This window comes from Protopterus annectens, chromosome 5.part0 (assembly GCF_019279795.1).
Source record: "Protopterus annectens isolate FY-2018-M chromosome 5.part0, PAN1.0, whole genome shotgun sequence".
Taxonomy (NCBI): Eukaryota; Metazoa; Chordata; order Ceratodontiformes; family Protopteridae; genus Protopterus; species Protopterus annectens.
The window spans coordinates 1820150047-1820166523 of record NC_056735.1 but is presented as its reverse complement, the minus strand read 5'-3'; the positions used below and the strand labels follow the sequence as shown (position 1 = coordinate 1820166523).

Here is a 16477-nt window from a genome sequence, read left to right as displayed (position 1 = left end):
AAGGCCTAAACTTTGTCCCTGTATTTTTTGTTACAGAAGATTCTTTGGCTCAGGATGTGATTTCTTTCTGCCGTCTGCTAAATTTAAGACTATATTTTCGATCTGAATTCTCTGCTAATAACAATGTATTTAAATTTCATAAATCTGTCTTTATGCCTCCCATGTATCCACAGGTTGCTATGTTCCAATCTAGCGTTCTCAAAAATCTACATTTTGGTTCTCATGAATACTCAATACTTCCTCATAATCTCTCAAAGATGGAACAACAGGTAGATATGAATCTTAAAAATAATAAGAACCTGGTGATCCTTCCAGCTGACAAGGGTGGGGCGGTGGTGGTAATGGATTGGGACATGTATTATAATGAGGCTATGAAGCAATTGAAAGATGGCTGATACTATATGTATATGCCCCTAAATCCAACCCCAAGATTTAAGGTAGAAATTGACAGGTTTCTATCAGAAGCTAAAGAAGAGGGTATCATCACTGACTCAGATATTTACCACCTCACAGTACAGGATCCTAAATCTCTATATTTATATTTGCTACCTAAGATTCATAAGGACCTTACTAACCCACCTGGTAGACCCATTGTGTTGGGTAGGGGTTCTCTTACGGAATCCCTTTCACAATTTTTGACCCAATATCTCCAACTTCTTTTGGGATGTATTCGAGCTTGCATACAAGATACAACACAATTTTTTGGGCATTATTTTCAATATGCAGTTGGAATCAGGGTGGTTATTTTGCACCCTAGATTTTACTGCCCTATATACCAACATTCCACGCTGGGCAGGTTTGCTGCCATTACAGTACTGGCTGGATAAATGCGAACTATATCAAACCGGTTTTAATACATTTTTGGTTTGTCTTGCGGAGCATGTACTCACAAAAAAATGTACTATATTTTCATGGTCATTGTTTTTGGCAGGTGCAGGGTACAGCAATGGGGGCATCTTTTGCCCCCATTTATGCGGACATATTTATGGCATATTTGGAAGAGGAACTTATCTATGATCCTAGTCATAACATCTATCTTAATGAAATAGATATATGGAGATGGTATCTTGATGATTGCTGGATGGTCTGGAATGCTGATAGCATTTATTTACAAGAATTTGTTGGGTATTTAAATGAGAATAAATGGGGTATTGAGTTTATAGTCAACTAACATTTACAACAAATTACTTTCCTGGATGTTCTTGTTACCAGGATTACCGATAATACTCTGAATACTCAGATTTATTGCAAATACCCCCAATACAATTCTTTACTCCATGTGACTAGTTTCCACCCCCAACATATCATCCGGAACATCCGCAAATTGCAATTTCTTCGGATCAGACAAGTATGTTCTGATACACAGACCTATGTACATTATAGGAAAGATCTTGTTCATAGATTTAAGGGTAGGGGATACAAACTTGGAAATATTATTTCTGCGAGCAATTGGGTCTCTAGTCGGGATAGGAAGGATCTGTTAGGTTATAGGGCACATCAGCCTGTTGAAACATCAAAATTAAGGTTGGTCACAACCTTTGGTAGGAATACTGAGGTTCTCATGGATTTTGTTCAGAGACACTGGAATATTTTGATGGCAGATCATAAACTGTCTGAGATTCTAGGTAATAAATGTTCATTCTCCTTTTGAAGAGGACAAACATTAGGTTCACATTTTAGCCATTACAAACATTATCAGGACCCCACCATTACTAATCAACAACGTACTATCACAGGGGATATACTATATGGTTGTATCCCCTGTGGACATTGCACACACTGTTCAAGAGTTATGAAATCCAAGGAATTTACAAGCAAGAATACTGCTTCAGTTTTTGATATAACATTTTTAGCAAACTGCAGCTCTGATTGGGTGATTTACCTTGCCACATGTTCATGCTCTGCATTTTATGTGGAGCAAACTTCTAGACATTTACGATTACATATTACTGAACATGTTAGCGACATTAGAAATAAAAGACAGTCTAACGCCCTTTACAAACATACATTAAAACACAATACTGCCTGTTTTAGGTTTATTGTTATTGATAAAATAAATGGCAACAGAAATAAGAAGTCTGGATGGCATTTAATTCTTAACTCTAAAGAAAAAAAGTGGATAATCAAGTTGGGTGGTCTTTTTCCACCTGGATTAAATGAGCATCTCTAATGGACCAATGGTAATTCATGCTTCCTAATTGTTTTTCTATTTATAAGTTTGTGTAAGTTTATTTGATTTGTCACTGAGGAAGGTTAACATAGCCGACACCAATCTGGACTTTTTTGGGGGTTTGGGGTTTTCCCAACCCTTAATGTGCTTAAATTTGTGCTTATGAGGCATTAAATTGGAGTTTTCAAACCACATTGTTGTGCTGGCCTTCTTTTTTGAATCTCATACTAAGGATATTGGGCCTTTGCACTTGCTGTACGTCCGAGGGTGTTGTGCTTGCTCATTACTCAAATCTAACCAGAGCCTTAGACTCTCTGTTAGTGGGATGGACAGCTGTACTCTCCTCAGAGGTCCTTCTTAGTAACTTTCACCACAACCATAACATCTACTGGGGGACCCTTGCTCCAATCAGAGTTATTCCTGGAAGCTACTAAAACTTTGTCAGACTTGCATGGAATTGGCTCCATTACATCAGTTTTACTCTACAGTCACTGAGCGACTAGGTTTATAAGCTCATCAGAAGGCATAACCACCAAGAAAGTAGAACAGCCAACTCCAAAGATCTCAAAGAACATGGACTCTTATGAAGAGGGAGTGTCTGAAAACCAACCCCTCACTGATTCATCAGGTCCAAAATATCTTCTAAGGAAATGTCCTCAAAGTGTATTGTGGGGTTCCCTCTCCTTCAACAAAGTTTATATCTTACATGTGTAACTCAGACATATAGTCCAAATGTCCCCCCTTACATATCCATTTCCTAGGAACCTTTTCCATAGCGACTTCTGGAGAAGGCTCAGAATCAGAGGGGGAACTCACTTGATAAGTGCTGTTGAGGCGATGAGAGTTTGACTGTCCCTGTTAAGTAGGATGAGCTGACATAGAAACAGTTTGCAATGGAGGTTGGGACAGACCTGAGTGTGGAAGTGTCACCTCCTCTTTCAACTCAGACAGAACCCTTTCAAATGCCTCACAAGCTGAAGTCGATATTGGAGCTGAGGAAGTATCTCTCCTACCTGATGAAGAAAGAATACTCTTGGCGCCAACATGACCCCATCTCCACGGCTGACAACAGTACCGAGCCACTGAGAGGAAGGGACAGCTCTGATAATGTTGGAGCAGTCAAGAGAGTAAGAGAAGTCACTGGAGTCAAATTGGAGAAGACCATCGGTACTGACATAGAAGCTCTATCAGGTAAGCTTGGATTCAAGGACTTTGGCTCTGACAAGTGGACTGGTAAAGCAGACAGCAATGGCGGGGGACTAGAGACTAGGCCTGATGTCGCGACTGTGTCAGCACCTGGAAGACCCTCAGTTGAATCTGCATTGAGAGGAGCTTCCCCACCATCCTGTCAGCATCTGCTTCCAAAAGACTCTTCAATGAGTGGAGAGACCTGAACGGTGAAGCCACCGATGATGACCGAGAAGGTGACTTCTCTTGGAGAAAGGAAGAGTGCAGACTTGGGCTAACTGGTTGCAGTGAAAACTATGTACGAATGGATGGTGATTGGATCCAGAGAGGCTCTGGATCGAAATACCTTGGAGTCTTTGGAGCCAGACTCAATGTATCCACTGGATTCAGTGACCTTTTCCAAGATCTTTTCTCCGATTCCTTTTCCTTTTATCCCCCCACAGATTTCGCCTCTCCATCTTTCTCCTTTTCTGTTTCCATACCTAGCTTATTGCTATCACAGTTCATAAGCAGAGAAGATGACCCTACAACAGCCGGTGCCAAACTCCCCGCTCGGGTGGTAAGCAGGCCCTTTAAGACCAATTTGTCCTATTGCCCTTGAAGTGCTCGAGCATCAAAAGATGTGTAGTCCTCACACTCAGTTTTCAGATGGGCAACACCAAAACAATAAATGCACAAAGAGTGTGAATCTTTTGTAAGGGGTCTTATGGCCACAGGCCAAACATTTTTTAAATCCAGTGGCCTTGTCAGTCATGATGGAAAGAAAAACTGCTGTACAGGGAATAACACTGTTAGAAACAACAACAACAGGTATACAAGCTAAAAGGTTATATGTTTTTTTTTTCTTAGATAGGGAATGGCAGCTGAAAAGTTTAGACTAATACATTTGAACCACCTAACAAGTAAAAATGTCTAGTAGTAGGGCAGGAAAATACTAATAAGCAATACTAAAGAAGAGGGTAGTAATTATTAGCAGAAAAAATTAGAAATTGACTTGCCCAAAGAAGTTTGTCCGAAATCTCATATCCCATGTCCTACTGGATCAAGCGAGATATGAGGTATTCTGATGAAATGGGGGAATTATGAGTAAGGGAAGGAGTCATAGCCTTGGATCTAAGCTATGGAAAGCATCATGGTAGGATCCTATTGGATCCAATAGCCCAAAGGTTGAATCATCTGAAAACAGACAGCATCTTTTCAGAATGTTAAGCTTCATAATTAGATTTCTCACTGATTCTTCTACTGACTGTAAGTGACATAAGTAGCACCTTCTCCTGGAAATCTATCATAGGCAATTTGCTTTTTACATGCCATGTGGCCTCATGGCACAATGACGTCTTGTACCAGTATGGATCAAGTCTGCTATAGTTCTAGGCTAACAATCAACATGTAATAAAGTTCAGAATTAAGAAGGCTGCACATTAAAATTCTGAGCCATGTAACCACTTCATCAAATGTGTTTATAAATATGTTTTATTTTTTACACTAGTAGGGATCACCTGCACAGCAAGATTTACCTTCATGACTGAATGTTTAGTCGATCTCACCATTTCAACATCTGTCACAAAAATAATGGACAAAAAACTTAAAGCATGCAATTAATCTTCATAACCAGCTCAAGAAACCAATGTCTTCAGGTATAACTTTAAAGAAATTATATGGCCTTTTTGGGAGGAAATATTTATTTTTTTGATACCCTGGGCTTAACAAATTTAACACACGGGGCACATTAAAAGACATTTGATTTCTATCACTAACATCTTTCTTTTGATAGCAGTAACATTTTTGACAAAGTGCAAATACCTACTGCTAGGTTACAAAAAAGTGTACATAAGATAATTATGGTCAAGTAGTCTTGAATTCTCAAACTTCTTGCAGAGCAAATGTGTCTCTTTTTCTCACAGCCTGTCTCTGTCTTTCCTTCTTTCTCTCTCTCTCTCTCTCTCTATTTCCAGATGAGATGAATGATAATAAAGAATCTAGGTATCTGCCATGATGCCTCTCCCATTTGGAAAATGCTGTGAGGTCACTCCATGGCATAAGATAGTCTGAGTAGTTAGTGCTAAATCCATTGTCTTTTCTACCAAGGATTCCACAAAAGCAGTGGGATCCCAGCCTTTCATGCATACTATACGCAAAGGGAGAAAAGAAAACAGCTTTTTGGCTCACAGATAACTGATATTTGTTAATGTGTTTTCCTATTGTTTATTTGTCTGCCTAACTGCTATTATGATTAACTAGTATATTTAAATAACTAATTTTTACATTTTTGCATCACACATTTTATAGGTAAAGTCATTTAATGTGAGCTTGGTAATTTCGTGCTCTTGGCAAGTTAATGGCATGAGTCATTAAATTACCACATTCAGCTAACCTGTCATCTTCTTCACTGGAACAAAAGCACTCCTGAGGCATACTGAAACTTGACATCATCTTGCATTTTGACTGCAGTTTTTCAGAAAGATTTACTGCATTTTTCCTTTATTCTTCCAACAACAGACAAAAATTTACCTTAATGCCTGTTATTTTCTTTCCCAAACAACATCTATGATTCATTTACAATAGAAGCAGAAAAGACACCAGTTATTATCATAGCTAAAAAGGATCTCTGAAATTCCTATTCTTATCCTCTGATGTGTGACATCTGAGGTTGTAACTGCATTATACTACAAAAACAATGAATGAATAGCAAATAAATAATGGTGGAAAGGTGGAATTCAAAACATCTTACACTTAGACACAAGGGAAGGCTGTATTAAGAATAAGGCAAGTTAGCAAGAAGTGGCTAAGGATTCTAGGCACAAATTGTTTGCACTTAATGTCCTAAATGGCAAAAGCGAGTGATTTAGAAGACAGAAATGCAACAGTGAGCCACAGGTATTGCTCATTGTTTTATGCAAGTCTCCTTTGGACAACAAAAATGTTCTGAATACAGTGCATGAGAAACACCTTGCAGAGTGATGCTGCAACTGCCCTGTGATTCCTGTACCAGTTAAAATGATGCACGTGGACACACACACACACACACACACACACACACACACACACACACACACACACACACACACACACGTGTATAATTACCTAATGAAAAACTGAATGTTCATCTGAAAAAAAAAAAAACTTGAACTAAAAGACTGAATCAAAATAAATAAGTAAATTAAACTCTACGCCCCCTATTAATTGAATATACCAACTCCAGGGAAAGGGCAAAATCCCAATCCCAGCTGTAGACAGATGTCACTCACAGCAGACTACACTAAAAGACTTCATTCTCTTTTGACTGCAAAACAAGGGAAAAAGAACATTCTCTCTTTTGAACATTCGATATTATGAACTGGAACCGTACATATATATGGATCTACTTTACAAGTTTGAAGTTTCAAAACTTGGAACTGCAAATGGTCGAGACCATAAGATTGAAGTTTTGAAACTTTGAAACTGTAATAAAAAAAAAAATTAAAAACAAAACATTGTTTTATGTTTTTGCAGGGGGCAAGCCCCCTGCACACCTCACATCCCCTGCTAAATAAATATACCAACTCTGAGATTACACTATAGTGAGGAAAATGGTAAATTTCCTTCTCCATCAAAATGTTCAAAGTTTCAAAACTTCGATCTTATGGTCTCAACCATCTGCAGTTCGAAGTTTTAAAACTTCAAGCTTATAAAGATAATATATATATATATACACACACACACACACACACACACACACATATATACACACACACACACACACACACACACACACACACACACACACACACACACATACATAGATATAGATAGACAGATATATGTATAGACAGCTACAGATGAGTAGTTGGTCCAGCTGTCCAGGCATTCTTTTAAGGACTGAGAGCTTGATTGAACCACTTTGTGACTTAGAGTAGCTCAACAATGTTCCTTATTAACTATTGATGATGGTATTGTTTTGCAACCCTCTTTCTGAAATCAATGGTTGTGAGGTAGCACTAGCATTATGGCTTTTCTGAACCAAGATGCTCAGTTTTTCAATTTTACCCTAAGTCTTGATCCAAGGCTCAATAGAGAATAGCATCAACATGAAGAAAATTGACCATTCAATGTCAAGTTTAGCTGATTAGATTAACATGTCTTACAAGAAATGTACAGTTCTTGTAACATATACTAAAGCAACAACATTTGGAGTGAAAGGCAGATTACTAAAGGAATACTCATGGGATCATAGGAGGTTAGTAGGCTATTGGCCCTGAGGCTGTTATAAGCCTAGCCAAGAGTTTAGCCCATGTTTAGACAAATCAGCACCCAATGCCCCTGTCCAGCAGGGGCATAGGTGGAATCCCAGGGGTATATTTTCTGTTTCCCGTCCAGTTATCAAGGTTGCGCTTAAAAAGGGGTAAAGAGGTACTCTGCTTGATGTGGAGAGGGAGTCTATTCCATAGATGAGTATTCCATAGATGATAGTCTTTGGGACACAAATCTGTCAGGCCAACAAGTCTTGTTGATGTCACAGACCAGGTTGAGGCTGTGCATGTGGGTTACTCGAGTGGAGCTTAACTTGAGGATATGCAGCAGTCCTATCAAGGTGGGGTCCATGATTGTCTTGTATGCCAGACAGAGGTCACCTCTGAGGAGTCTGTATGAAACTGAGTAGAGGGATAGAGCTTTTAGCCTATCTGTGTACGATAGATGTTTGAGGCCCTGGATTCTGTTGGTGAGGAACCTCTGTGGTCTCTCCAGCTGCTCCATGTGCTTTGCGAGGTACATGCAGAAAGGTACGTTGTATTCAATAATGGGCTTTATAAGGGAAGAATACAGGGATGTTATGACCTCCTTTGTCCCTGGATGAGATACCCTTACTTATGAGGTGGGCCATGTAGAAGGCTTTCCGTACCACAGAAGCAACATGGTGGTCAAAAGTCAGGCTGCTATCAACCTGGGTGCCCAAATCTCTCATGACTGATTAAGCACTTAGGACATTGTTATTAATATGATAATTTGAGGGGACGTCACTCTCCCCAGAAGGGATGATGATGCAATTTTTGGTTATTCAGCTTGAGGCCATGTTTCTGGCACCAGTCATTTGTCTGAATGAGACCCTCTTGGAGGATGTCCACATCACTAGGGGAATAGATGACAGCACCCAACTTGCAGTCATCTGCAAACTTAGTCAGCCATAGCCTACTGGTTTGGGCCTGCACCTCAGAAAAGTACATCCTGAATAACAGAGGCTCCAAGACCGAACCCTGGGGTATGCTACTTGTTACGTGTCTACTGCTTGAGGTGGCTTCCTCTATTTTGACTACGTGGGTTCTATCAGTGAGCCAGTTTGCTACCCATCTGGTAATACATGGATTTATGCCTAGTTGAGAGAGTTTATCTATTATGCCCAAGTGGGGAATAGTGTTAAAGGCTTTGGCCAGGTCAAGGTAGGCGGTGTGCACCATCTTCCCCTCGTCCATGGCTTTGGTGACTATCTCAAAGAAGTCAACCAAATTTAGCAGACATGACCTCCCCTTTATGAAGCCAAAATATGTGGGATCAAGTGTTTGGAGGTTGCCAATATCCTTGTTAATGAGTTCCATGATAATCCATTCCATGGCCTTGCAGATCAGGCTAGTTATAATTTCCTGGATTGGGACACTCCACCTTTGTGTAAAGGGATGACAGTGGCTGTCCTCCACTCAGCTGGGACAAAGCCTGTACTCAGGCTTTAGTTGAATAGGGTGCTAATGGTGTTGCAAGTTCCTGCCTGAATTCACGTAGGATGCAGCCTGGGATGTTATTGGGTCCCGAGGAGGCTGTATTTTTTGCCTTTGAGAGAGCAGTAATGACCTGCTCCATAGGTATAAGGGGAAGGGGGTAGGTACTGAGGATGTCCTGATTTACTGATGGGAGGGACAGAGGGGTAAAGTTTTCATTGAATCTGTCAGCAAGCAAATTTGCTATATCTATGGCATTTGTATATGTGGTGTCCTTGACCACCAGTTCTGAACAGATCTGGGTGCTTCCTTTGAAGTTGAGGACATATGTGAAGAAGGCCTTAAGATTGTCTCTAGTAGATGTGACCAATTTGGACTTGAAGTTTGCTTTGGAGGATTTCACTAGTGCTCTTATTTGCTTGTTCAAGCTAAGGAGACATTGTTTCCAATTGGGCACCTGCTCCTTCTTGGTCTTGGACAGCAATTTTTTCCTTTTGTTATAGAGTCTGTTTATTACAGATGTCAACCAGAGAGCTTTACTCTTCTTTGCGGAGAATGACTTAGTTCGGTCGGGTATTCCTGATTCCATGCATCTATATAAATGCTCATATAGTGCTTTGGTGTAGTTTTGCTGCCAGTTCCTACAGAGGGGGAGGGAGCTGTGAAGCTGTTTATACCATCCCTCAGGACGCTGTAATCAATTTTGGAGATGTTTTTATGTCTTATCCTAGCTAGAGGGGGGTTGGGGGAGATGATGACTTTGAAAGTGACCGCTTTGTGGTCAGATCTTACCAGGGAGGATGATACTATAGGGATGCTGCAGTGGTTCCTCATGTTGGTTAATACCAAGTCCAAGATATTATCACCCCTTGTGGGGGTATCGACTAGCTGTTCCAAGGTATTTGTATTGACAAAATCAAGAAATCTCTGGGCATTTGTGTTCTCGCATGAGTAGTTCTTCCAGTCTATGTTTGGGTAATTAAAGTCACCCAGGATCAGGGTAAAGGGTTGAATCTTGATAGATTTGCAGAGGTCCAGATAGGTGGAGTTGGCACCTTGAGTCAAATTTGGGGGCCTGCAGCTAGCTATAATTTGAATAGGGGTCTTATCAACGGTTAACTGTGTCTTTAATATATATTGAAACTCCACCTCCTTTGGCTTTGCTGTCCACATTTTGGGGTCTGAATGTATGATAGGATGAGTAACCAGGTAAGGCTGGGGTGCTCTCTACAGCTTTGAACCAGGTTTCTGTGACTGCACAAATGTCAGCATCTTCCAGGGTTGAGGATGCTTGCAATAAGTGCAGTTTCATATTTAGACTCCTAGCATTTAGCAGCATGACCTTTAATTTGCGTTTTGTTGAAATTTTTATGTTGGTTGTATCAACCTCATGACTTTTCCTAAAAAAGGCACTATGGGGGAGGCAAGGATCTTTGCCAGAAGCTTGAAGCCCAAGTGAGACAGATGCAGGCCATCTCTAGCAAAGCATCATGGGCTGTCGATCATATCTTCCCAGGCTATCAGGTACTGGATCCCCTGGAATGACACCAGAACCTAAGCCAATTGTTAAAGTCAATCATTTTCTGTTTGTATTGAGGCATCATTCTGGGTGACAGTAAAATGCTGCTTAAGGCTAGGGACATACCTGCCTGGGACACATATTCAGTGAGCTCAATCATGTCTCTCTTCATATAGTCCAGGGAGGTACATCTCAAGTCATTCACGCCAACATGGACTATGACAGAGTCATAACAGTACCTGCTGTTGAGAGACTTCAGTGCATGTGTGATATGGTACCTGACAAACAACTAACTGTGACTTTCTTTTTATCCAGCCTGGTGAGAGGCACATGTGTGTATCTCACAAAGGAGTCTCCTATGACTAATATATTGGTTTTATGGTTAGGCCTTAGTGGTTGTGAGACACTGGTGTGCGGACTATGCATGGTATGTGGTGTGGAGGGTTGTGGAGTTCTCATGTGTTTTTGCCTCTGAAATACAGGATCTTTAAACCCAGCTGATGCCCATAAAGATTAAGGTGCCTGCAAAATATCTGATCATAACGCGTTGCAGTAAATGATGCATTAGATGCTCTGATGTACTGTGAGTTACAGAAAAAAGAAACGTATAGGAGCATTAAGTATTTTGCACCTTTTACAGAAGTTATAGGCTTAGTAAAGCTATGTAGTAGTCACAAGTGAAATAGTGTACTTTTGATCAACTAAAAACTGTGACAGCTATTAGACACTTTACTGTGCCAACTTTTGTGTTTTGTGTGACAGTGTAAAATGTATTACAGCTTTTAAATCTTTTAAAGATTTCTGATCCTGTTCTGTGGTAGCTGCCAAGTGTGCTGTGGCAAGAGACTACAGCAAAGCAACTCTGAAAGGTAAAACATTTGTTATGCTCTTCTCTGATGTTAGAGACGTATATAACAATTGTACCTTTTTTCTGAGTTGGGTAATAGCAACTATCTTTCTGCTGATTTTGGAGTGTATCTGTATTTCAAAAAGTAACCCGCATGCTCAATGCAGTATATATTGGAGAGTGTGTGTAAATACACACACACACACACACATACACACATACGCGCACACACACGCACGCGCGCACACACACACACACACTCCTCAAATGACTAGCAAGGGACAGGGAATAGTTAACCAACTGTTTTTAAAATTAATAATCCCAATCTCAACCATAACTGGATAATTTAAAAGAAAACATATACCTCTGTAGGTACTGTATTGTTGTTCTGATTGTCAGCCTTATACACGGTATTATTAGGTTTTTGGAAAGAGAATGTCTAATATTTTCTGACTAAAAAATTGTTATGCGATACCATCCATACACTGTTTTGCATGATGATCACCAAAATAGCAATACGTGAGCAAAGCGATTAGTGTACAGAAACTTTTTTTACTTGCTTAGCAAACAGTAATTTTCCTTGTTATAGTTTCTTTTTCTAATGTTTATATAGCAACACATTTAAATTTGCTTTCCCCCAAATGATAGTTTTACTAATCTGTGCCTCTCCTGTCACCTCTGTAAGATGAGAATAAAAAAATAAACTAATTACCAAGGTTTGTTTGTAGCATTTCTTGTGTGTCATTTGCTTTAGGGCTGGATGTTTCAAAATATGCTGCAAAAAAGAAAATTATTACATTGGTTGATTCAGAGTGATATTGGTTGTTTCAGTATGATATATTAAGTGAAATTCTCAGTGCTGCATGCTTCATGCATATGGAAGGTTGGCAGTCACTTAGAAGTGAGGGACTGGTGTGACTTCAGCATTTGCACACGGACAGTGGACACAAAATGCACAAACAAAATGACACTGAAGCTCTTGAGCACAAGATTTGGATCACAAAGTTGCTCTGAAATGATTCTTGCCACAAAAAATAAATAAATAAATAAACTTGTGATCCTCGATGAGCAGACAAATGACACATGCAGCCAAGGGTAAAATGAAATGAAGGCATGGTTGGCATTCTTGTGCTTTGCCCACAAAGGCATCAGCTACTGCTTTAAATATAATTTAGGGGGTTATTAGAAGTTCAGAAGGTTGTGTCAGCATTTATAAACTTTACACTCCCATGTTAGATGACAATGGGTTAAAGAACCTAGAAAAAAATATGATTTACGTGGCTGAAACTGAAGCAAGGAAAGCAAAGATATTTATTGCTTTAACAATGAATGAGTGTATGAAGTGAAAAAAGCAAAGCGATGTTTGCACGAGAGAGTAGAAGAGTATGTGAATTTGGCCATCAACAAATTGGTTACCCTTTGTTGTCCCTGACCCTTCAGGGAGAGAAGATGCTACTGATTTATAATATTCTGGAAGGGTTTCATTTGCAGCTGTAGGATAAAAGGCAATAATCCTCTATCAATGTTACATGCAGATCTGACGCACACAAAACCTGTGCATGTTATAAAATGATGGAATAACTATTAACACATTCTGACAATTATTCCATTGATGAGGATGCAGTAAATATATTTCTAACCTTTTGAGACCTTTGGTGTTAATGGCTACACCCAAATGCTAAATAAAACAATTAGCATGCATATGTCACGAATGCAGAAAGTACATTTTTAAATGCAAATGTAACCAGAAAGTGGAATTTTGTGATATGGGGGGAAATTAAAAAAAAATCTAGCTGACCAAAAATATCAGACTAAGGTCCAAAAGAATCCTAATTAAACATTAAAAGTTGCCTTGCTTTCTAATTGTGCCTTTCCTGTTATAACATGTGCAGTGGTATTTGTTTCTTAAAGATGCAGCAGTCATACTGTAACAAAAAATATGATAATGGTCATAATGTTTCCAATATATGCAGGCAGTGCAACCAGTACCTTAGGTATTAAGAAGTAGGAAGTTAAGATGAGAGCTTGTTGCATTATGAACAACATATCCAATATCATCATACAAGAGTAAACAAACTACCACTGGCTGCAATAATGGAAGAATTATATAATTTGCACCCATTTAACACTGTTCTGACAAGTATGGATGTTTGTTCGCTGCATTCCTGGTAACAACACTCCTTTGAAAACATTGTGTCATTCTCCCTACTGGAATAGCATATTACCTTTCTGTACCTTTTCAGCTTGCAGTCAGAGAACAGTGAACAGTAGACAGCAAGCATTTTTTGATGTAAATGAGATACACTGGTATAAAGCTGATTTATGAAACACCAATATACTGAAGTATCTTACTTTCTCCAAGAGTGAAGTGTTTTCTGAACTCCGCCAAATATCCTTAATGGCTATGCTTATCAGTGCCCTTCATTACCTTGCTAAGTAGAACCTACACCTCAATAGACGTAATATAACATACATCTGAAATGCAAGGTTTCAGCAAATTTTCTGTCATGAGCATATACAGATATATGCATCTTTACAAAAGTGAGTGATTATGCTGAAAGACCTCCCTTCAGAATGTAGTGACATGCCTTGTGTGAGTGTTTTCCTTATCTTTTAACTCACCACGTAGTTTTACTCTTTTACCTGAAGAACACAATACTGCACACTAATTCCTTGCCATCATCAAGTGTCATCCACCTCAAAGAGATTCTTTCACCTTTAGACCCAACTTAACCTCTGTTGGCTTAGCCTTGTATTTATATGAGCAAAATATCTCTAGAAACTTTACACATTCTAATCTCTGTTTTCTGTGCCCTTCCAAAATAGCTTGAGTTGCTTATTCATGTTTAATGATGTATATTTCTGTAAAAAAAACAATTATGTTGTAACCAGTTCTAGTACATTATCCATGTTCCATTCCAAAATCACTCCTCAGTTATATTAGAGCTATGCCTAAGATAAATCCCTACTATATGAATGAATTACCTCAGTCAACATATAAATAAATAAATAAATCAATAAATAAATATGTAAATAAAATTAAGACAGTAGTTTCTCCACAATATATGGTTTAAATGGCTCCCTGCACAACTGCATGTTCTCCTATTCTTTATGTAGGAGCAAGTCATTTATTACCCAACAGATTTGATGTATTGAAAAAAAATATATAAATGTCTACACAGAAATCAAATTAATCATAGTTAGTGTGCCAGCCTTTCATTTCAAGTCACACACATGCACACAGCATGTGTACCTACTGCCAGTTATGGTGGTTGATGTTGACTTACAGTGTTTGGTAATCCAGTTCAGTTTTCTAGTGGCATGCATTCTGTGCACTCTCTACATCCTGCCTGTCTCTGTGTGGAGTTTTGCCAGGTGTTCTAGTTCTATTCCATATCCATAAGCCATTCTGCAAGTGAGCTGTGAAACTTCATAACTGGCAGTAGGTATGCATGCCGTGTGCATGTGTGTGCCCTGCAATGAAATGCTGGCACACTATTCATGATTAGTCACCCTGCTGTGTGCTCACACAGTGCTCTGATGGGCTTTATTTCTTTCATGACCTGAACGGGATTAATTGGGAAATTAGAGAATGGCTGGTTGAATGAGAGAAATAAAGGGTTACCTGCATGCATTTAAGTGTTGAAATTTTAAACTATATTTGGCAGATTTTCCACTAATTTTTCAACTTTTTCTCTTTTTATAATACATGAAAGATTATAAATTTTGATTATCCTTGCATAATTATATTATACATGTAGCTGTGTGAATTGGCACAAAGAGATTTGAGCATATAATTGTTGTTTTCTCTGTCCACATTTGTGTAGTCAGCATTTATTTTAGGAGAAAGTTCCACAAAAATCTTTAATAAGGTCAGTGAAAACAACATGCTAAGTTATTTTTTTTGATTTTGTCAACTTAACACCTTTACTGGACAGACTGCACAAAATACAAGGAAACCTAATTTTAAGAACTTTTATGACTGATACATGAATTTCTCTAAACAAAAAGTGAAGACTGATGATGTTGCATAGTTCCTTTTCACCAGCAGGCTTTATGGACAATGACTCTTTGATATACTTTAGTTAAACCTGAACAATTAGTGTGTGTATATCTTTGATATGATGAATTATGTTTTTGCTTTCCTTCATTGCAAATTCTTGCCCTGAACATAAAGTCTGCAGGTCTTGTGCTGCTTACAGGTGAACTCATAAACTCATGAATGCAATTTTTGTTGAACTTATGAATGCAATTATTGTTGAGCTTATGAATATAATTATTGCTGAGCTTTTCTCCCTAAGCCTCCACTGAAAATGAGCCTGCCTTAATAGAAAATCTGCTTACCAAAAGCAAAATAAACAATAACTAAATAATAAATAACCCTCTAAAAGGTTTCAAGCTAGCTCCATGGAGTACAGGGATAATGCTCTTACTATACTGCAGGTGACCAGTTAGAGTAGCAGCTTCGGTGCTTGTAGGAGCTAGCTGGGGAAGATGAGAATGGGTTTCTGTGGCTGGCTTGCCCATCCCATTGGAACGTAGGTGGCTCTGACTTACCACAGGGGTGGTACCCAGCAGACGCACTAGGTATTACTGAGTGGAGTTTAAATGAGCTAAGTCCAGACTGTCATAGCACTTAGCACAATTAACACCAGGAGTAATCCAGCATGCAGAGGCATGTTTACTTCAGTGGACAGCAATAACAGGTTTGAAGGAACTATTGAGGGGGGTTTGAAGGAACTGTTGAGGGGGTATGGAGTTGCTTTGAGTGAAAACAAGGGCTTCTACCAAGACTAGAAATTTCCTTTTCCCAAGGGAAAATATAACATTTATGAATTATAAAGAATGATAAAATGGTTTATGACAGCAGATAATTTTAAACAGAAATTAACAAGCTAGCCCACTCTCTACCACCTGATTCTTGTAGAGGAAAAAAAGGGCTGATTTGGATTCCGAAGTGGGGATGAATGGGCTATAAAACTCTTATGCAACATGGGAATTCCCAGTTTCCATGTCCCTAGAACAAATGGGGTTGGCTAGATGTCAGTAGTGAGCAATGTCCTAGG

General features: G+C 39.1%; 1 protein-coding gene across 44 annotated transcripts in view; it reads right to left on the bottom strand.

Annotated features, from left to right (window-relative positions):
* LOC122801915 (ABI family member 3 binding protein) overlaps positions 1 to 16477 on the bottom strand; it is a 3486228-nt gene that overhangs the window by 1195208 nt on the left and 2274543 nt on the right. For 39 of the 44 annotated variants that reach the window (XM_044071601.1, XM_044071602.1, XM_044071604.1 and 36 more), the window contains 2 exons: positions 12828 to 12902; positions 12124 to 12186 (listed from right to left, as the gene is read on the bottom strand). The exons of 4 other annotated variants lie outside the window; for them this stretch is intronic. In XM_044071601.1, the coding sequence (XP_043927536.1) occupies positions 12124 to 12186; positions 12828 to 12902 (138 nt within the window). The remainder of the gene's footprint in view (positions 1 to 12123; positions 12187 to 12827; positions 12903 to 16477) is intronic. One more of the 44 variants, XM_044071612.1, reaches the window with a different exon arrangement.